This window comes from Doryrhamphus excisus, linkage group LG7 (assembly GCF_037039965.1).
Source record: "Doryrhamphus excisus strain RoL-2023G ecotype Guam linkage group LG7, RoL_Dexc_Guam_v1.1, whole genome shotgun sequence".
NCBI classification, from domain to species: Eukaryota; Metazoa; Chordata; class Actinopteri; order Syngnathiformes; family Syngnathidae; genus Doryrhamphus; species Doryrhamphus excisus.
This window is the reverse complement of record NC_136363.1, coordinates 6,549,943-6,571,518: the sequence shown is the minus strand read 5'-3', so window position 1 is coordinate 6,571,518 and position 21,576 is coordinate 6,549,943. Positions and strand designations below refer to the sequence as shown.

The 21,576-nt window shown below is 41.8% G+C and overlaps 1 protein-coding gene across 3 annotated transcripts; it reads right to left on the bottom strand.

Annotated features, from left to right (window-relative positions):
- Nucleotides 1-218: 218 nt before the first annotated feature.
- On the bottom strand, nucleotides 219-21,236 carry hycc1 (hyccin PI4KA lipid kinase complex subunit 1). 3 transcript variants are annotated; one of them, XM_078791963.1, is made up of 16 exons: nucleotides 21,100-21,236; nucleotides 20,224-20,305; nucleotides 19,920-20,141; nucleotides 18,412-19,842; nucleotides 11,560-11,641; nucleotides 11,303-11,404; nucleotides 9,090-9,269; nucleotides 8,396-8,476; nucleotides 8,210-8,325; nucleotides 7,655-7,750; nucleotides 7,444-7,560; nucleotides 7,222-7,309; nucleotides 3,846-4,008; nucleotides 3,036-3,293; nucleotides 2,965-3,000; nucleotides 219-1,917 (listed from the first exon to the last, which is right to left on the bottom strand). In XM_078791963.1, exons 5-16 carry the CDS (start codon nucleotides 11,608-11,610, stop codon nucleotides 1,406-1,408), a joined length of 1,800 nt encoding a protein of 599 aa, XP_078648089.1. In that variant the 5' UTR covers nucleotides 11,611-11,641; nucleotides 18,412-19,842; nucleotides 19,920-20,141; nucleotides 20,224-20,305; nucleotides 21,100-21,236; the 3' UTR covers nucleotides 219-1,405. The 3 variants fall into 3 exon arrangements, with proteins under 3 accessions (XP_078648089.1, XP_078648090.1, XP_078648091.1); XM_078791964.1 differs by having other exon boundaries at nucleotides 3,036-3,290; XM_078791965.1 differs by lacking the exons at nucleotides 2,965-3,000; nucleotides 3,036-3,293.
- Between the last annotated feature and the right edge of the window lie 340 nt (nucleotides 21,237-21,576).

Below are 21,576 nucleotides of genomic sequence, written 5' to 3'. Positions count from 1 at the left end.
AGGAAACCGGAGTACCCGGAGAAAACCCACGCATGCACGGGGAGAACATGCAAACTCCATACAGAGATGGCCAAGAGGGAATTGAACCCTTGTCTCCTAGCTGTGAGGTCTGCGCGCTAACCACTAGACCGCCGTGCCGCCCGCTAATGTATGTTTAGTTAAAGCTAATCACAGTTGAAACAAATGTGCATATTTATTAATTTTCAAGAGAGACAAAGTGGAATCAAAAACAATTTTATTTCCAGGACTTCCACCAGTGAGTTGAACATCTTCAGACATTAAAAAAAAGGCCAATAAAAACATCTTTAGTACAACAGTGTGATGTACAACAAGAGCAGAACCACTCACGTTTTTGTAAAGCAACATACCGAAACACAAAGATTGTCCCACCAAAATATGTACATCAACCGTTAATAGCACACAGACAACAGCAGTATTAGTGTTTGAATTAGGATGTCACGTAAAAGCAGATGAACTGTAGTAGAGAAAACCACATGGGGACACAAGAAATGAAAATAATCCACATCTTTTTCTCACTGATACAACAAATATACTGTACTTTTTGGATTGGTTATAAATACCACAGCTGACAAACCTCTTTAGCTCTTCATTGGAAAAATATATTTAACTCTTCTTTCCATGTGCAATACTTCCATGTGCGACTTCTTTTGTCCAGGGAATGGTGAGATGCTAATATTGCTTGCACATTATAACAATACTGTGCGATTGTAAACATTAAGAAATGATTTGTATCTTATTGGCTAGCCTATATTTGTTGGGGAAGAATGTGGATATCTGGATATTATAAGTGCAAACATACCAGTATAATCTGTCCAAAAGGAGGGAAACACTGTAGGTAAGATTTGTATTGCTATGAGAAAAGAAGCAATCTTTAAAAAGTAGTACAGTATAAACATTTTACATCAGGGAAATTTCTACCTCATTCATTCACATGAGCAGCCTTTAGGCTGAAAAATCCTTTCAAAAATGAAACGCACACATTTAAATCCGGCCCAACGAAACTGGGTGAGGGTAAAGGTGAGCATATGGAAAAAGGCATGCAAAAGGCAACACACGCCTGTTAGAAATACATGTCCAAATACTTTTCCACACAGTGTATTTGATGAGCTTTAAGTGCCGTTTTGCTGAGGAGTACAGTTTTTTTTTTCCTGACATCGTACAACTAAACAAGTCAAAGAAAGCTGCAAGGTGGCTTCTTGTGGGGTTCAGAGAACACACTGCTGGGATGGGAACTGAGGAGCGGCTTGCTTTAACGGCACACACAAACCAGAACGCCACAGTATAGAGTATCATTGAGAAGGTGGTCCTTTGTAGGTGGCATGGCTTACAGTTCCAGGTAAAACGGGGTCACAGGATCAGATCCGTAGGTTCATATTTCATTATTTCAAAGGTCCGAGCCGAGGTGCACGCTGATGCTTGGAGAGCGCTGCGTGTGGTTCTGCCCTGGATTTAAATACCCCATGCCTTCTTCTTGAAGACTGCATGAATAGTGGCCAGCTTCTGAGGCGGTGTGGTTAGTGGAGGGTGAGGTGGGCCCACCGGGTACCTGCTCAAAGGAGCGGGAGAATACAGCGCTGGCGGTGCGTGTCAGGCTGGTGAGAGCGCCCGCTTTGGGTACGGACTGGCTCGAAGTGAGCGTGAGCCGCTTGACGGACACCTCTGCGTTCTCGCTCGCGGCACGACCTGTTGTCAGGGGGCTCACCTCTTTGTCCTTGCTGCCCCGCCCGCCGAGACGACACTTTTTCATGGCCTTAGCCCCCAGGTTTAACGTGGTCACGCTGTTGCTGATAGTGATGGTGGGTGGGTTCACATCAGGACCCACCCCGCCTGGCCACACACCCTCATCTGCCTCCGAAATATCCATCAGCTCATCCGGGGAACCCAGATCCACTGCGTCTGTGAGAAGGACACACAAGCCAAGCATTAACATTAACATTAACAACACGGATATGCAGAGAATGGGAATAACTCCCGTCATCCAGCCCATGTAATTCTGCCAATAGCAAAAACGTCACCGTTAACCATCAAATGTTTGGACTACATGATGGGCTGCATGACAAAAAGAGTTGTAGTTACAGTCTTCCAGCAGGTGGCGCTTACACACCAGCACCACAGCTAAAAAAATTGGGTTTCTCGCCACCTGCTGTGAGACAAATGTTCAGGTTGAGCACAAAAGGTCAGCTTAGCCAGACGACAGTTAGTGGTTCATTAGCAAACACACACGTTCTGTTCCGTAGGCGAGGAAGGACAGTGGCTAAGGGCGTAAGCCAAGGAAATGCAGAAGGAAAGGTGAAGAAGGCAACACACATGATCAATTAGTCACAATAAAAAACACACAAATTCTCATTTCAAAAGGCATGCATTCACTCCCTAACAGAGCCCTCGATAACACACAGTTCAGGTGTAAAGAGAACACCAGTGAAAAGCTGGTAAACAGACATGCAGGCCTTGTTGGTGTCCACAATGTTTTCATGAAATCCATTCAGAAAAACACTTTAACAGTAAAATAAAGACCTGCATATCTTTGCCCAGCGTCTAGCTAATTAAACTAAAGGAAGTCTCCATGTGCAACCCAGGAGTGCTGTGTCGAGGCGGATAAAAATTTTGGCGGAGGAGACCACCACCCTTCACCCCCCAAACCTTGCTGAGACCACGAGGATTTGGAATAATGTCATGATCGAGAGTAATTGGTAGCGTAACTAAGCAAAGCGGATTTTTTAAATGTGAAGTTATGCTTGTAAAGGATTTATTTAAGAGGAGCTTCATTAAGAGAACGCTTGAGCCGCAGAGGACAGAGTGAGTGAATGCTGTTGGACTGACAGATGAGGAATAGTGTCATTAGGTGGAGAATAAAAGGGTGATTGAGCGCAGAATAAAAAGATAAAAAAAAAGGGGGGGGAATCATCATGCAGCTTTTCAGACAACGCCCCCACAGACAGTTACCTAGGTTACCCCAGGAGTGGGGCAAAGGGGAGGAGGGGCAGGACCTTAGTACTGACCCCTCCCTATGGAGGCTGAGCCAGAACTCTCATTTTCCATCATTCGCCTCACAGACTTCTGCCTCCTGACCTCCTGCCCCCGAGTGCCGAAGTCATGACCATCGGTAGCACCTCCCAAAGTTTCGCCATCAGACTGGATGCGGCCGTCAGAGCGTGGCCGCAGGGAGTCTCCATTGGGCATTCGCTCACTGCTCACGCCTGTCACACTGATCTCGGGGACGGCCACGCCCCCTGGCACGGCCTCATTGTCTACACTCACCTCCTGGGACTCTGCTGGTGTGGCATGGATGGAGGGGGGGGTTGTTGTAGGACGACAAACATGCACATACACACACAAACACACACACACACAGCCATACCATGCACACATGTGGAAAACAAAAAGACGGCAATGTGCACAGGCACACATGGCCACAAGAAGACACACAAAAGTAATTAATGCAATGGCAGAAAAATAACAAGACATAAATTATAGTGATAAGAAGACAACATATTCCTATAACAAGTCCCAATGAGCAGAATCCGGCAGATAAAAAGCTAATATGATGAGGTCTGTTTGTGATGATAATGAAGGCTATTATTTACCACATCTAAAATGCTACACACAGAGCATGCGGACAAAAGAGGTTTGTTATTGACTGCATGGCCAAGTAAGACGTAAAAGGTCCATCTACAGCCGCAACTTAAAGGCTCATGAGTGGCACCGCTATAACACACACAGAGAAATGATGATGGACAATGAAGAGAGAGTAACCTCATCCTCCGCTGTAGACGTGCACACTTTGTACTCATTGTACACCACCACCACTACTACAAAGCACTAACCATGTCTTTTCCAGCGATGCCCCCTTATGGAGAGGGATGTGACAGCATTTCGAGAGATCCTGGAGGCGGTGGGTGTTATCTCCACCTGGATACTACGTGCGCCCTCCTTTGTGTTGCTCTTCAGTGCTGCGCCTCGCAGCGACGACTTGATGGCGTTACCCACCTGATGGACAGGATAAGCACACACTGTTAGCCAAGGGCTGCTCCAGAGCTGTCAGGAAGATCACAGTAGTTACTTTGGCTTAATTTGCAGTTGTACAGCCTCTGGCCAAGCGGGGGGGAAGGGGGGTGTGACAAAGTAACGCCTCACTCTTGTGCACATGTGTGGGGGATATTATATCGTCTAAATCAGGGGTGTGCAAACTTTTTCCACCAGAGGGCACATACTGGAAAATGAAAGGATGCTACATATTTTTTCCTTAATATTTCCACTCATTGGTAATGAAATGACTGTTTTTCCTCACAATATTGTGAGTTTATTCCCATAAAATTGAGACTCGGCGACCGAGTGGTTAGCGCGCAGGCCTCACAGCTAGGAGACCGGAGTTCAATTCCACACTCAGCCATCTCTGTGTGCAGTTTGCATGTTCTCCCTGTGCATGCGTGGGTTTTCCCCGGGTTTCCTCCCACATTCCAAAAACATGCTAGGTTAATTAGCGACTCCAAATTGTCCATAGGTATGAATGTGAGTGTGAATGGTTGTTTGTCTATATGTGCCCTGTGATTGGCTGGCGACCAATCCAGGGTGTACCCCGCCTCTCGCCACGGAGCCAGCTGGGATAGGCTCCAGGATACCTGCTTTTTTCTTGTAAATTGTCTTCATATAATCAGGACTTTATTCTCACAACATGATAACTGGTTCCACAAATATAATTAACCAAAAATGTCAACTTTATTCATTGCTTTCATCATACGACTTTTTCCCCCTTTAGTATTGTCACTTTATTTACTGCTCCATTAATGTTTCTGTTGAGTTTTCTTGTTAAATTATATTTTAAGAATGTGCCGTGGGCCGATAGAAAACACACACTTTGGACACCACAAATCTAAATACAGATTCTCCATAGGAGAAAGTGTCCATCCACCAATTTTCTATGGCACTTACAGTGCATCCGGAAAGTATTCACAGCGCTTCACTTTTTCTACATTTTGTCATGTTACAGCCTCATTCCAAATTGTATTAAATTAATCTCTTACCTCAAAATTCTACACAAAATACTCCATTATGACAATGTGAAAAGGTTTTTTTTTGACTTTTTTTGAATTTATTAAAAATAGAAAACAAAAAAATCACATTTACATAAGTATTCACAGCCTTTGCCATGAAGCTCAAAATTGAGCTCAGGTGCATCTTTTTTCCACTGATCATCCTCCAGACGAAAGCCATCAGACCAGAGAATTTTGTTTCTCATGGTCTGAGTCATTCAGGTGCTTTTTGGCAAATTCCAGACGGGCTGCCATGTTCCTTTTACTAAGGAGTGGCTTTCGTCTGGCCACTCTACCATACAGGCCTGATTGGTGGATTGCTGCAGAGATGGTTGTCCTTCTGGAAGGCTCTCCTCTCTCCACAGAGGAACGCTGGAGCTCTGACAGAGTGACCATCGGGGCCTTGGTCACCTCCCTGACTAAGGCCCTTCTTCCCCGATCGCTCAGTTTAGAAGGCCGGCCAGCTCTAGGAAGAGTCCTGGTGGTTCCAAACGTCTTCCATTTACGAATAATGGAGGCCACTGTGCTCATTGGGACCTTCAAAGCAGCAGAAATTTTTCTGTATCCTTCCCCAGATTTGTGCCTCAAGACAATCCTGTCTCGCAGGTCTACAGACAGTTCTTTTGACTTCATGCTTGGTGTTTGTGCTCTGACATGCACAGTCAACTGTGGGACCTTATATAGACAGTTATTGTATTTCCAAATCATGTCCAATCAACTGAATTTACTGCAGGTGGACTCCAATTAAGCTGTAGAAAGATCTCAAGGATGATCAGTGGAAAAAAGATGCACCTGAGCTCAATTTTGAGCTTCATGGCAAAGGCTGTGAATACTTATGTAAATGGATTTTTTTGTTTTCCATTTTTAATAAATTAAAAAAAAGTCAAAAAAAACTTTTTCACATTGTCATAATGGAGTATTTTGTGTAGAATTTTGAGGTAAGAGATTAATTTAATTCAGTTTGGAATGAGGCTGTAACATGACAAAATGTAGAAAAAGTGAAGCGCTGTGAATACTTTCCGGATGCACTGTATCTGCACTAGGGTTAAAAGGGTATCCTGGAGCCTATCCCAGCTGGCCCCATGGCGAGAGGCGGGGTACACCCTGGACAGGTCCCCAGCCAATCACAGGGCACATATAGACAAACAACCATTCACACTCACATTCATACCGATGGACAATTTGGAGTCGCCAATTAACCTAGCATGTTTTAGGAATGTGGGAGGACACCAGAGTACCCGGAGAAACACATGCCAACACAAAAGGTCAATGGCAACGGTGATACCACTATGACTAGTGTTCCAAACAATGTTACCATGTGACTTAACCAAATAAAAGCTGATCTATAATGCACTCTCTTTCAGATTTATGTACAAAAGAAAGCGTTTAATCTTCAAAAGGTCCCTGCCCTAATGCCACTAAGTTAAGACTACTTACAAGTCTTTGCAGTGTGGACATTCTTAAAATGAACGTGAGTGGAATCTTAAACACGGGGACAACACGTCTTTTGTCCCTGCCGCAGCAACGCCTCATTCAAATGCTACATCAATCAGGTACACAGCCAATCATACAGACGTGATTACGTACAAGAGCTGCTGTTCTTGTTGATTACCAATTCAATCAGCGAGGGAGGTGTAGAACTATGCCACATCATAATCAGAGGTATTTCTAATAATATTGCGGTTGTCCCTTTTTGCAATGTGAGAGGCGCAATATATTAGAAACACTTAGTCTGCAAACTCCAACTGTAAAACTATGCATTTGTCAAGGCAGATTCTTTCAGATCTTGTTATATATGACCCGTGTGCATAAGTAAACATTCCGGGCAAGTGTTTTTAAACTATGTTATATATAAGATCCTATTAATGCAGATCCATAAATCATGTGTTTTGACTGTTGTGGAGGAATGCACCTTGACTGGTGTAGTAATACTGCAGGCTTAGGCTCAATCTGCTTCCCCCACAAGGATTTACAGCTAAACAGAGCAGAGTGGAAAGCATGTAAATAATCTAGTGGGATTACACACAGCTTGCAGACTGACACACCAGACCGACACAATACAGCATAGTGTGCTGTGTACAAAGGCAAATACGCCCGGCGAGCATGTGTGTCTACTTCACATGATTCCCCTCACACAGCTAAACATAATGCACATGATTATCGCACTCACCAACAGTGCTTCGGGGAACAACTCCAGCTGGGCCCGATACAGAACATCGTCCAAGGCTTTGGATCCCAGTTCCGCTTCGCCGTTACACCTACACACAATTGAAGTCAAATAATCATGATTGGATTTCTCCTGAAATGTTCTATATATACACACACAGCGACTGTATACTAAAAAAATAAAACATAAGATGAAGAATGTGCACAAAGAGAAAAATACACTCACAATGCATAGTGTATCCCTGTCAGGAGTTGAACCAAGAAGTCTGATGTGACAGTCATCCGTGCACTGATACCTTTATAGCGCCGTATCTGTTGCCGCGGGTAACCACATATACACACTCTGGAGGATAAGCAAACAAGAAAAGACATCATACACGTACAAGCAGCGGCTAATAAATGAGAATGATACATCTGTCTGTGTGTGTTTTTTATACCTGGAGCTGAGTTGGCAGAGGGACTGGAGGGAAGTGGCGCTCATGTAGCTGAGAGCAGCATTGTAGCACAGCAACAGGAAGGTCAGCACATCAAATCTAGATGAACACACGATGCAGTACTTTGAAATAACAAAATCTTGACAGAAATACAACCTGTTGAAAAATATAAACACGGAAGACCAAAAAGTATTTCTTATAGCAGAAGTTCAATTTGCACAAATCTCTCCAAGCACCCTGCAGTAGTGTCAGACAGCAGATGACTTTCATGTGATCTCATCTAGAGCTGGTTAGAAGTGCCAACACAGATCCGGAGGCCAAACTGACAAGTCGGACAAACAACCTTGTGAGTTTGGAAGCTTCTAGGCTCATTAAATTACAAAAGAGAACGCCTCAAAGCAACACAACAACTTTAAAACTGACATGGGTGAACAGCTGATATAGGCCATCGCTGGAATGGGTGCCGGCCATCTTCAATATTTCATGAGATGGTAACAGTTCATGAAATGTCATCATAACATACAGTATTATACATGTGTAAATAATCAATTTAGTCACCTGTTCTGTGCTGTGAAGTTTTCCCTCTGGAGATGCGGCCCACTATACACCACCCTGCTCAGCCCGTGATTGGCGAGGGCCCCTTCTGTCAGGGCCATGGAGCCGATGGCAGATGGCTGGAAGGTGAAGATGACATTTTGAGAAGAGACATCATTTCTTACATTTCACAGTAAGACAGTCTCATACCTCGTGATACACTGAAGGTTTGGAAAGCGAAGGGACGGTGAAGGACAATACTTTACTCTGTCCATCCTTATCAACTATTTCCTGAAGACAAAGAAACATATCAGTGGGTGAGGAAAAACAGACGTTTTTTTCACCGTGTATGTGAAATAAAACACAAGTGAGGAAGAGTCTGCACTTATCTCTTCCCGAAACACTCATCTGTAATGTGTGGGTGTTTTTGTGAGGTTCTACATGTCCATTCTCTCTCTATTGGTGTTGTGTGTACATCCACACGAACGCCATCAACACCCCAGGGATGGAGTGTCCCCTGAGTGCATGTTAATGTCAGTTCAATTATTAGAAGTAAGCCAGTGTGCTGAATGACACATGACCTATTCTATTATGCAGACACGAAGAGAGCCAACGCTGTGCTCACGGCAACACATCACAAAAAGGATTAAAATAGGACTAAAATGAGCTCTGTACAAACATTAAAAAGGAACTGGGATGTGATATTTGCAAGGCATGGTCTGTCAAATATTGTTCTATTTCTAGCTCATTCCTCCTGACACTGCTTTCTAACCAGGAAGAAAAAGCTATAAATTCATCTTTCTGAAAACGAAAATATTTAAATATATCCACACGCTGTTTCAGAGATTAATCTACCAGTTTAAGGCAAAACTGTATGTAAACACAGGCTCATCCTCTTCCCTACCAGGTTGTAAATGCCCAGCAGCAGGGCCTCGATACAGCCGGAGGTGTGTGGGTCTCTAGCTGCGCTCACAGAGAGAAGGCTCCACAGGAGTTCTGGCAGGAACTGGAGAGTGAAACGTTGCAGATGCGGCTCACCGCTCCGGTAAAACTCAAACAACTGGTGACAAACTGGCTCCAGCAGCTGAGGATGATAGAAAACATAGTATGTACAGTAGACGGTCACAATGCAATTAATCAGTGCAGCACACTGTTGTTAAAATGCTGGTTAACACATAAAGTATCTCAGGAAAGTAAGTACACGGCTCACATTTTGACACCCATTTTTGTTACAGGATATCTTCTCAAGGGAACTTAACTTGCATATACTTTAGAGTAGCCAGTGTACAGCTTGTATAGCAGAATGGATGAAATTGCCATTATTGCTAATGAATGAATACCAAGATAGTTAAACATGGTGATGGTTGCATGGTCTGGGGCTGCATGAGTGCTGTGGAGCTGTGGTTCAGTCAGCCAGCAAAGCATTCTCTGCTGACCTACCTATTTATTCCAAACAGTCTATTACCTACATCAGTCAGATTTTAGCTTCTGTTATATCAATGTAATCTAACCTACCCAGGGCTTTAAGGATCAAATTCCCGGACATACTGGTGAGGTCGCTGTCACATACACAGTGACAATGGGGCTGGCCCCCTGTCCTGATTGGCTCATCAGAGCAAAACTGCTCTGCATGGTAAGTAAGTAGATGTATTTTACTTCAAAGGTTTTATATTTGTGTCATGTTATGAGATAAAGATGGAATGTAAATTGTGGATCTTCTACGGTGTGTTCTGCTGGGGGAGGGGCATCACAGCAGCAGCTGACAGGAAGAGGCTGGACAAACTGATAACGAAGGCCAGCTCTGTCCTGGGATGTCCTTTAGAACAGGTGGAGGAGGTGGGCAAGAGGAAGACTGCCACCCCCTCTCCAACATTCACCCACTGCAATAAGGAGCTCCAATGGTGACAGGATGAGACAGCCAAAGTGTGTGAAGGAGAGATATCGCAGGTCTTTCCTTCCTGCAGCTGTCCGACTCTAATACAGTAAACCTCGGATATATCGGATTCAATTGTTCCCACTGGTTTTGTCCGATATAAGCAAAATCCGTTATATGCGTATACCGGAAAATGTCCGCCACATTCATTACACGGACGCGCAATGCCATGGGGGAACTTTCTTTGATCCATGTTCACAGCCAAAGATGAAGATTATAACATCTTTGTATGAATTACAGACATGTACAACGAAATAAAAAAAAAATTCTCAAATCTGTAGAAATGCCTTCTTGTTGCTATTAAGGAGGTTTAGAAACCAAACGATAAACGTAAACGCAAACGATAATGACGTCACAGGCTATTGACAAGTCGGCAAGTTCCCATACATTTTTTTTTTCGTTGTACATGCTCATGTACATGTCTGTAATTCATACAAAGATGTTATAATCTTCAGCTTTGGCTGTGAACATGGATCAAAGGTGGATCAAAGGCCACGATGCGGCCATCCGATATATGCGAGGGAAATTGGAACGGGACTGGAGATTTTGTCCGAAATAGGCGAAATCTGTTATAAAAATCCAATATATGCAATGAATTTTTATTGGAAATGAATTACAGAAAAATTGGTTCTTTTTTATCTGTCCGTTGTGAGCGAATTTCCAATATATCCGAGTCCGATATATCCAAGGTTTACTGTATAAACGGCCCCCAAAATCCTGTACAATAACCATGCAATAAACAATACTATAAACATTGCAATAACCATGCAATAGAACCGGCAGCCCGTATAAAAATGTAAAAAAAGTTAGTTCCATACTTCACTGTAGTTCTCTCAGATGACCCCATAGAGTGCGGGTGCGAGGGCACCTTTGTCTTTTAGCCTAATATAAACAGCCCCCAAAGTCCTGTACAATAACCATGCAATAACCAATACTATAAACATTGCAATAACCGTGCAATACAACCGGCAACCCGTATAAAAATGTAAAAAAGTTAGTTCCATACTTCACTGTAGTTCTCTCGGATGACCTTGTAGAGTGCGGGTTCAAGGGCACCTTTGTCTTTTAGCCTAATATAAACAGCCCCCAAAATCCTGTACAATAACCATGCAATAAACAATACTATAAACATTGCAATAAAACCTGTAACCCGTATAAAAATGTAAAAAGAGTTAGTTCCATACTTCACTGTAGTTCTCTCGGATGACCTTGTAGAGTGCGGGTACGAGGGCACCTTTGTCTTTTAGCGATGTGGCATAAGCAGACACGGCACTGTCCGGCAGGGTCTAAAACATACAAAGTTTGTTTACATTTGAGCCTTGTTGTGCAGTTTTGAGAATAAAACTGCTTTTCTGCCAAGGAGGAGATCCCTGGTAATATACATATACAACAGGTACTTTCTACATGGGTTCAAATGCCATTTCATACTGTTTTACAGTACCTTATATTCTGAAAGCCATTCCTCCACCACTCCTTGGTCCATAGCCAACATGTTCCCACATCTGAAGAGGCTTCACCTCTACCTAGACAAATAAATAAACAAACATATAAGTCAATTCAGTGGCTACAAGACAGAAAGTAAGCTACTATTGACTCCATATGTAACTTCAATTTGTGCCTTTTTTAAGGGCAATACATTTTTTGTTGTTACAAGGTTAGTTCAAAAATCACAGCTATTTTTTGACATTAAAAAAGGGAAGCCACAATGGGAGTTTACGGACTATATAAGGCTCATGTGTGTTTTCTTCCAGAGATGGTCACTAGCTTCACTTGTGGATCAATTTACGTATTGCAATAAGACATCACACTTGGTGGAGAGACACAAAAATACCGTGGTATTAACTAGTAAACCAAACAACCGTGGTTAAATAAGCTGTTGGAATGCACAGCTGGCATCCACGTTTGGCATGTCTTTTCATAAAAGATGATTAAAAGAGAAAGAGAGTTCCTCAGGGAAGCAGAAATTGTATTTGCTCAATTGTAATGCAGAAGCACGCTCGGATTTGGGCTGAAGGCACATAAATCTTCAGTGAATTCTATTGCCTCCCATGTGAATCACACACATATTAAAGTGTATTAACACTTCAGCTGATGGAGGCCAGCAGTGACATCTCATGTCCCAACACTCTCTTTTCCGTCCATGGAACACATCTGTCCCCAGTTTCCATGCTGTGCTTTCCTTCCACAAATCTAATAGCTGTATTTGGTATTATTTTGGTGTCCAGTCCCTAAAAGGCAGCCAGGTGTCCATTTCTGGACTGTGCCAGTGATGAAAATGACAAGAGGGGGAGGGGAGTCAGTGACTCATGAAATGGGGAAGGATTATGAGACAGGACAGCTTCCATTTTGTGAAATTAGTGCATTGTGACAGTTTGTTCTTTCACATGTAATGAGGGTGCTGAATTCTTACTGGACTGCTTGTGTGCTTTAATAGCAAGCAGGCAAGCAAACTAAAGGTTGTGATTAGCACATGAGTCAGTTAAAAAAAAAAAAGAGTTTCCTTCCTGGGATCTTTTTGTATTGAGTGCAGTTAGGGTGTAGACTCTTTTATCCATCCATACACATCAGCTGTAAAAGGGAGAAAGATACAAAAAAGCAGCCATCAGCTATGCCGCCGACCTTTGTGGTACCGTTGTCACAGCGGCAAAAGGAGAAAACATGCAAGGCTAGATGTATAGGTTCTGCTTATGGAGGAGTATTAAAGCCTCAATGAAAATATATATATTCAATTTACAACCCTTTCCTCCTCACTCTTGATGTAGAAAAAAATAATTAAACTAAATTATTGGATAAATAGATATGATCAGTTTCTCAATAGTATTTCAAATCGGGGTTGGGGAGCAGCACCAAAGTAGCACTGCTCTCTAAATGCTGGCCAAACGCTATTCACATGACGATGCGTTCATGGGCAATACGCAACTCTTAATGTGGAAGTATAATTTGCTCTACAGTACATACACTCAAAACATGGCAACTGAACTTAAATGTCTTTGAACGCAACTCCACACTGGTCTGCATAATACATTCATTCATTTTCGACCGCTTCTCCTCACAAGGGTCACGGGGGTGCTGGAGCCTATCCCAGCTGTCTTTGGGCGAGAGGCCAAGGTACACCCTGGACTGGTCGCCAGCCAATGACAGGGCACATATAGACAAAACCATTCACACTCACATTCATACCTATGGACAATTTGGAGTCACCGATTAACCTAACATGTTTTTGGAATGTGGGAGGAAAACCGGAGTAAACACGCATGCAAACTCCACACAGAGATGACCGAGAGTGGATTTGAACCCTGGTCTCCTAGCTGTGAGGTCTGCGTGCTAACCACTCGACCGCCGTGCCGCCCCTTCATAATACAGTGTTATGCAAATAGATTTTCAGACATCTGTGGTATCTTTCAGTTTGATCTAAATTAGCTTGAAAAAAATTTTAATTAATACAAATGTAATTTATCTTTAAAAATGTGATTTTTTGGGGGGGGTCATATTTCAAACATATTTTCAAATGGTGATTAATCATGATTAATCTGATTACATTTTTTAAAAATCATTTGACAACCCTAATTTAAACTCCAATGTATATTTTTACATTTTTGTACATATGCCAGTGTATATATTTGACAGTAATGGCTGCAACATTACCATACTTAAACATGACTGAAAATGCAATGTATCCTGATGAAATGTGTCAACCCACACAATAAAAGTGAGGCATAAAGAATAAAGAAGGACATGAATTATTGCCAACAAATCAGCTAAATGCTAAGACTGAGAAAAGGGAGAGTTTTTTTTGCATGGCTGTCTGACAACCACAAGCACCAAACAGAAAATAAGCTGCCAAGACATTACAGAGTAATTATTTCATCAGGAAGGTATTTGTCTTCCAGTCTTAGTCTGATGTACTCATTAGGCATGTTGGTATTAATAAGAAGACAAGGATCTTGACTAGATCAGGAAGGAATTATGCTTGCACGCTTCACACACACACACACAACAAGTCATTGCACAACAGCAAAAATCGCTACAAGTCACATAACACCGGAGCGATGAACAACTTGATGCAAGCAATGTGGGTGAGAAAGGCACAGGCTGTGCGAGACGGCGAATAGAGCGCAGATCAATGGCAACGGCTAAAAGAGAAAGCGATAATTGGATGTATTCTGAGAAAAGGGATAAAAGGAATTTATAACAACCCAGGGGATCCATAATGCAATTGAATTGAGGCAGATAGGTCAATAAAAAGAACTTCATTAGGTTCTCCACTGCTTGTGGCAACCAGCCAGGCTAATGGAAAGGGATGAGAGACTAACGGATACTGATACACACAATAATCTTGACCAATTCAACAAATACTGATACTCCGAGTCTGCATTATTACCGATGATTTGTGAGTTGCATGGTTCGGGTTTGGAGACGGTCGAATGGAAAACAGCTTCCTACAAAGAAGTATGTGTACAAAAGTGTGTTTATTCAGTGTGTGGTTTGACCAAACCTGTTCCTATGAGTGAACAAGCCATACCCATGCCTTTGTCCTCAATGTTTTACACATTTGTACATGCACTTTTTTTTGCACATGACTTGCACGGGCCCGTGTGTGATCAGGGAATTGGGAATACTTAAAGGGGACAATTTCCCAGGATGATGACGAGAAGAGCGATGAATGACTTTTCTGGTTGGCTATAGTTGAACCAACCGCATTACACACACTCTTTGGGGAAAAAAAAACATTTATTAAAAAAAAAAAAAAAATCTATGTACTAACTATCCTTTTTTGTCTTTAAATTTAGTGGCTGCGGGCGGTGGACTCTATGGTCCAGAAAGTACGATAAATTGGTAATGGTTTTATTTCATTTGAACATGCATCAGATTACAATTAAATGCATCACATAATCAGTTCACAGTTCCACATGTCCAAAAGGAGTAGGAAGAAGCAAAGCTTATTAAATCCTACCCCTCCATCTGGTACTTTTACAATCAGTAACTTATATTTGTTCACTTCCTGCTTTCCTAATATAGTTAAGGTTTTTCTCATCACATACTAAAGTATGAGGTGATAGATGATATGGCCATAAAATGACATAACGGGTACCATAGTAACTGTCAATTTAGTGATATATATATATATATATATATATATATATATTTAAATTGCCTTGAGCAAGTAAACAGGGCAAAAAAAAAACTACAATTACTCAATTGTTATTTAGTTCACATTAACAAAACAATACTAGCAAGATGAGTTGGTCAGCAATGATGTAGCTCAACTTCCCACACTGGACAACAGCGCCTCTGCTGGTTGCAACCATGTAGCGCACTCCATTATGCCTCAATGGCTTTACGAAGCAATTAACTGATTTCTCACGATTGATTACTTGTTAACAATTATCACGGGCATCATGAGGTGGCACTTTGCCGACAGCGAATAAGAACGCCTACATTCCCCTTTGAAGATTAGGTGGCTTTTGTAAAAAAAAAAAAATGAGTGGGCCACTGTGACAGAAAGCTTGAAATGAGGGATTAAAGGAAATAGAAAGAAAACACAAAAGTGGGTGGTGTTAAGAGTAGCAGAGCTGCCCCAGCAGCTTTTTCCTGTGGTGCAGGGTGCAACTGACAGTCCAACGTTGGATGATCACAAGAAACAAAGCTTTCAGTGGCAAAACCGCAGTGATTAAAAGTAAACAAAAAATAATGATCATTACTTAAACTGATGGAGAAGTTTAAGACAACTGAACATGTTTTCCTTATAGGGTCCAGGAAGTAAAAGTCAAACTCTCACCAACCAAGCACGTGCAACAGTTCTCCTTGTGCATGTGTGTTTTTTTTTTTTTTCGGGAACTCCTGCTTCCTAACACATTACAAAAATATACATGTTCGGTTAACTTGGCACTCTAACTTAACCATAAGTGTGAATGCATGTTTGTCTGCATGACCCCTGCGATTGGCCGGCGACCCCAATACAGGGTTTACCTGCCTCTCACCTGAAGTCAGCTGGGATAGGCTCTTTTTTTTACCTGAGGACTGAAGCACACGTGTGCTGGAAGACACAGCCATCCCACTGAGAGTGGGCATCGGAAGTGTTATCGGAATGTGTATCAATGCGCCTTGAAAATAAGTTTCGGTAGTATTAAGGATGGGTAAAATTCCCCCCAAAAAGGTCACATTCAGGTGCAACGTCTTTTTCGGACTTTAACAAAATCACATATTCACTGATATTTTCTTTGGGAAAATGTGAATGCAATATAAACAAACAATGTCCACCAGCATCTGGTAATAATAGCCCATGTTTAACATTTAATGTTGTACTGTGTAGGAAGTTTTCTGGGGAAGTGCAGGGTATCCAAGCAAACGCTGGTGTCTCACTTCCTCTTCCTTCTTTTTTTTTGCAGTCTTATTGATTTGGATTATCTATTGCCTAATTTTAACCCTGTCGGTTCACAAAGGTTTTGTCTAAACAGGAGGTTTCTTGTTGCTTGTCAGGAGTGAAAACTGTACACACACACAACCGAGCCATCCACCCACCAAAACACACACACACACACACACACACATGCACGCAGGAGGATGTGTTCAGCTAAGTAGACAAGATTGTTGTTACTGTGTGTGTGTGTGTGTGTGTGTGTGGTTTTGCTGTTAAGGGAGATGGATGGAAAGCTGCAACAGACAGGAAATCTCTTGCATCAGCCTACGCTCTCTTCTCCACAGCCTCGACGCTCACACATCGTCACCTAACTCTCTTCCATCTCTAGTCAATCTTCCTGCTAGAAAGGACTTCTAACCACGACATACATGGTCAATATGACATTTGGTCTTCTATTTTAGTTCCTATTCAGTATTGCCTTTATAGATCCACACCATGCCATGAACCTGAGTGAGTAAAAATGTTGCAGAAATTGTCACAAAGCATCACGGATGACCACAAAAGCAGTGTGTACAATTTCCTCTGGCGAAAGACCCTAGCTTGGCTTTACTGTCAAACGACATTAGCAAAAAAAATTGCACATGTTTACACAAGTTTCCCTAAAGCTGTATGCGTGTGGGCAAACACAGAACAACAGACACTAATTTACAAAACAGAATACTAATGTTACGCCCTACTATTATATTAGGGGATGACCCCAAGTAAGGCAATGTCACAATTTTTCTGACTGTGTGGACTCTTTTGGGGTCGTACCATTTTTGTCCGCTGTGAAATGCAGAGATTATTAAATATAGTCTAACTGGATAGGCGATACAGAAAATGGATGGATGTCTAGGAGCAATGACAATGCGGCTACGCTGCCTACATGTCTCACTCGGTGCTGAAGTCCACTGGCAGGAGACTCAAAACCCACCTCTCTGGTGTTTGAGCTGGTGCTTTTGGTCCTGGACTGCGTTCACACAAACAACAAATGAACCCTACTGGCACAGCAAACAGACTTTAGTCCGTTTTAACCTGACCAAAAACTACAAATGTTTTTGATGCAACAAACTTCTCATTCATTCATTCATTTTCTACCGCTTTTCCTCACGAGGGTCGCGGGGGTGCTGGAGCCTATCCCTGCTGTCTTCGGGCGTGAGGCGGGGTACACCCTGGACTGGTCGCCAGCCAATCACAGGGCACATATAGACAAACAAGCATTCACACTCACATTCATACCTATGGACAATTTGGAGTCGCCAATTAACCTAGCATGTTTTTGGAATGTGGGAGGAGAAAACCCGCAACAAACTTCTATAATAGACAATTCAAATAATATATCTATAATTGAAAACAGAGCATACTTTGAGAGGTAATGAATATAATTTAATATACTTCAATGCAGTAAACATCTGCTATTTTGTTTAATGAGGCACATATCAGGTTTACCTCAATAAGGATGCTCGGACATATATAATAACACTTTAACGCAGCACTGTGCAGTTATTTATTTCGGCTGAACGCAAAACCTAAAAATAAAGTGCGGTGCAAAGTGAAACCGTTGCTATATTAAAATGTTGCCGAGCTCATCAACTCCCAAGGAAACACATCTCATTGAAACAGACAGGTACTGGTAACCCAGGTGGCGTTTTCAATTACCCCCACTTTATCGGTAGCTCTGCTGGAACCATTACCCCGGTCGGGCTTTCCTGTACCGGGGTAAGTGTTAAGGTTTAAGGAGTGTCAAGCCAACCAATGGACGTTAATCTGACTCACATCTTATCTTCCCGAATGACTTCCAACTGTCATGACGGTCGCTTACAGGTTAGCCAGTTAAGCTAGCTCTGGTAAGGAACGACAGCAAGTAAACCCGGCAAGTTGTTATTTACTTACTGGCATGCTATCGGCGAATCTCCTGGGATCCTTGCCCTATGCTCTTCCGGCAACGGGCAAAGAAAAATCACTTCTCTACTCCGTGCATTTCTTCAATTACACAATAACACCCGCGCCTTCATTTTGGTTACTTTCCTCAGTCAAACCATCTTTAAGTGAGCGATCTCAGACTGAACGGAAAGAAACGCACTCCGACCAATGGGAAGACGGGTGAGAAGACCTCACAGCCCCGCCTATTAAATTCATTAACCAATCAAATTAGCCGTATGGCATAAGGGCGGGAATCTCCGTGATCATGGTAGGTTGTAGCTGTCAGCCGCGCTCCCTTGACTACAGAGTGAGCTGTCAAAGATGCTTTTCAATGAAATAACTTTGGAAATAATTGTGTGTGCACTTTCTCACTATTACGTCATTAAAGAGGGAGCATTTAAGCGGTATTAGAATGCTATTTTTTTTGTTACTGCACAATACATGTTAAATCTCAATCTATCAATATTAAAGCTGGTAAATGATGCATGATCAATTTACTTAAGCACAATATAATCTGTAAAATGGCTTTTAAGGATTTGCTGGGAGGCTTTCACAGTAATGAAAGCTTTAGTTCGTTATCATTTTTGCTGTGACTTACTGTGAAGCAGAACATTTATTTTCCAGCCTAAAATAATACACCAATATAATCTATAGTAGTCTTAGAGTGCTAAAGTCCAATTATATTTAGTACACAGTGACACTAAAAATAACCCCAACGTGACCATTCCTTTCTCATGACCCAGGGAGTGTGTTTACAGCTCCCCCAGCGGTGACTCAAGGAAGTGCAAAAACTACCAGGCAATTCATCAACACAAATTAAAAGCCAGATTTATCAATGCTTGAGTTAAAGACAGAAAGTAGTTATTGTAGAAAAAAAATGACAATAACAGCACAGAGGAATACCCACTGTCATATAAGTAAAGTATAACAATACATTATTTGTGCCTATGTGATTTTTATATTTTAGTTTAGTTAGTGAAGTCAGTTAAGAAGCGAGCATAAACTACAACGGCGCACCAGCAATCTGAGCCGCCTCAGTAATGACCTCTCCAGCACGTTGTCTGTATTTCAGGGACAACTCCTTCGCCTTTCTCACTTGCTTCATGTTCTCCTCCAGATTCTCATTTAGTCTTCCCTGCTCCTGGTAAGTCTCCGCGACCTTCTTCACCTGCTCGGTCATTTGAACCTTGCTGCGGAGCAGCCATCCAATTAACTCTTGAAGAGTCGTACCCTTGGATATGACGGCCTTGGTGTTCTCAGAAGTGCACTTCACCTCTTCTTGAGCTAATCGCAGAGCCGGTGACACTGAATGCTCATTAATTTGCCCCGGGGACCCCACTGGAACCACGGAAAGGGTAAAGTCATAGCCCTTCATCCTTAGGGAGACTGTGTATTTGTCCCCTTTAAGACCAGTGACAAAAAAGGACAAGTAAGACATCACTTTGACACAATTTGACCTCTTGTATAATGTCACTCACTGTGTTCTTCACAGATCTTCCCCACACAATGAGATATAGTTAAATGATTGTCACTCGAAGCGCAGCCGCAATTCTTTTGCAGGTTTCCGATGTGTCGAATCACAGATTCGTAGCGTTCTTGCAGCTCATTGAAGGTCTCGGCCACATCTGAAAACCTCTGATCCAGTTCCTGCACGCCTACCCGCCTCATCACCACTCTACCCATTTGCTTCAGATGTGCATCTAGCAAAGAGTCACAAAATCACACAGACTGTTCATTATGCCTTCAATAGAGAAGACCTAACAAGTAAAAGGGAGGGTGTACCATTGTTTACAGGCCTTGTTAGCCTGGCTGATTCGGCTCCATTTGGCTGAGATGGGCATGGGGGCTGCAGGAGAGGCTGCCTCTGGTAATGGAGCAACAATTTACATAGCCATGCAATCTTATACACTCAAAAAAAATACATGTTTAGCCTCAACAAAAAAAAAAATGAACGCAACAATTTCCATTAGTCTTTCTTAGTTATGACAACTTAATTTGAAATTGCTTTGAACCAACAAACAATATTGCATTGCACGAATTAGCTTTTCCTCTTCACTCAAAGCTTATTTTAAGTAATGCTTACTGAATAATTATTTTTAAATAAGAAAGAATAATAAAGTTTTTAAGTTCATAACTCAAAAAAATATGTTAAGTCAACTGACTTAATCATTTTATTCAAAGTAGTTTAATTTGTTGTCTACTTAATTATAATAATGCACACAGCTTTTTAAGTAGCAGTAACTTAATATATATATAAAATTTGCTAAATAAAATAAATAAATAAAATTGGAGTGTATATGACATGCTAAATAAAGTTCATGTAATAGCCAACATTATTATTTGAACATAACTTAAAAAATAAAGTTAGCAACTTAGAAAGTTTATCTAAATCAATTAATTAAATTTTTTACATTGTATTTATGTATTAAATCAAGTGGTGTCAACAGATACTCTGAATTACTTTTTAGAGTGTAGTAAAGCAGTGACGTTATAATCAAGACAAAAACAATCTAAGTTTGTTCTGCTATGTTTATAATTATGGGAAAAAAACAATTTGTTTGCATTCATGGTCATAATAAAGCACACACCACTAATTATTAGGCTAAACTATTTCAATGGAAGCTGAAATAAATTCATTTATCAACACAGGACACATACCTCGTTGTTTTCATGGAAGGGGCAGCAACTGCACAGACAACGGAGCATTTTCTGCAAGTCTGATGTACAGTATCCCCAAAGTGTTTTCGGTTCAGTTATTTCGGACAATGGAGTCCACATTCCGAAATGACGTCAGCGTCATGCGACTCCTGAAAACAATTCTGCCTGTTATCTTTTTATGACTGCACCAGGTTAGGTGTGCACACAAAGTGCAAATACAGACGCAGTGACGTTTCAGAATAACTTCAAGAATGACTTAATTTTACTAAACACCACTGTGATATATTCATATATCAACTAAAATGAGCAAAAAAGAAAGTTATCTCTTGTTTTTGTGGCCCTATATTAAAGCAGACATTTGATCTCTAGCATAGCGACACACGCGCCTCCATACTACACATTAGTGCCATCTAGCGGCATTGAGATGTAACAACACGTCAAACACTGCCAGTGAAGGTAAAGAAATCAGTTTAGATC

Coding starts and splice junctions, on each gene's coding strand:
- hycc1 (XM_078791963.1), bottom strand. CDS start 11,610: ATGTTGGCTATGGACCAAGGAGTGGTGGAGGAATGGCTTTCAGAATAT. Junction 9,270..11,302: donor TCCGAGAGAACTACAGTGAA/GTATGGAACTAA, acceptor TATCATCCTCAG/CTGCTGGAGCCAGTTTGTCA. Junction 1,918..2,964: donor CCACTCCTGGGGTAACCTAG/GTAACTGTCTGT, acceptor TCCTTCTCACAG/ACGCAGTGGATCTGGGTTCC.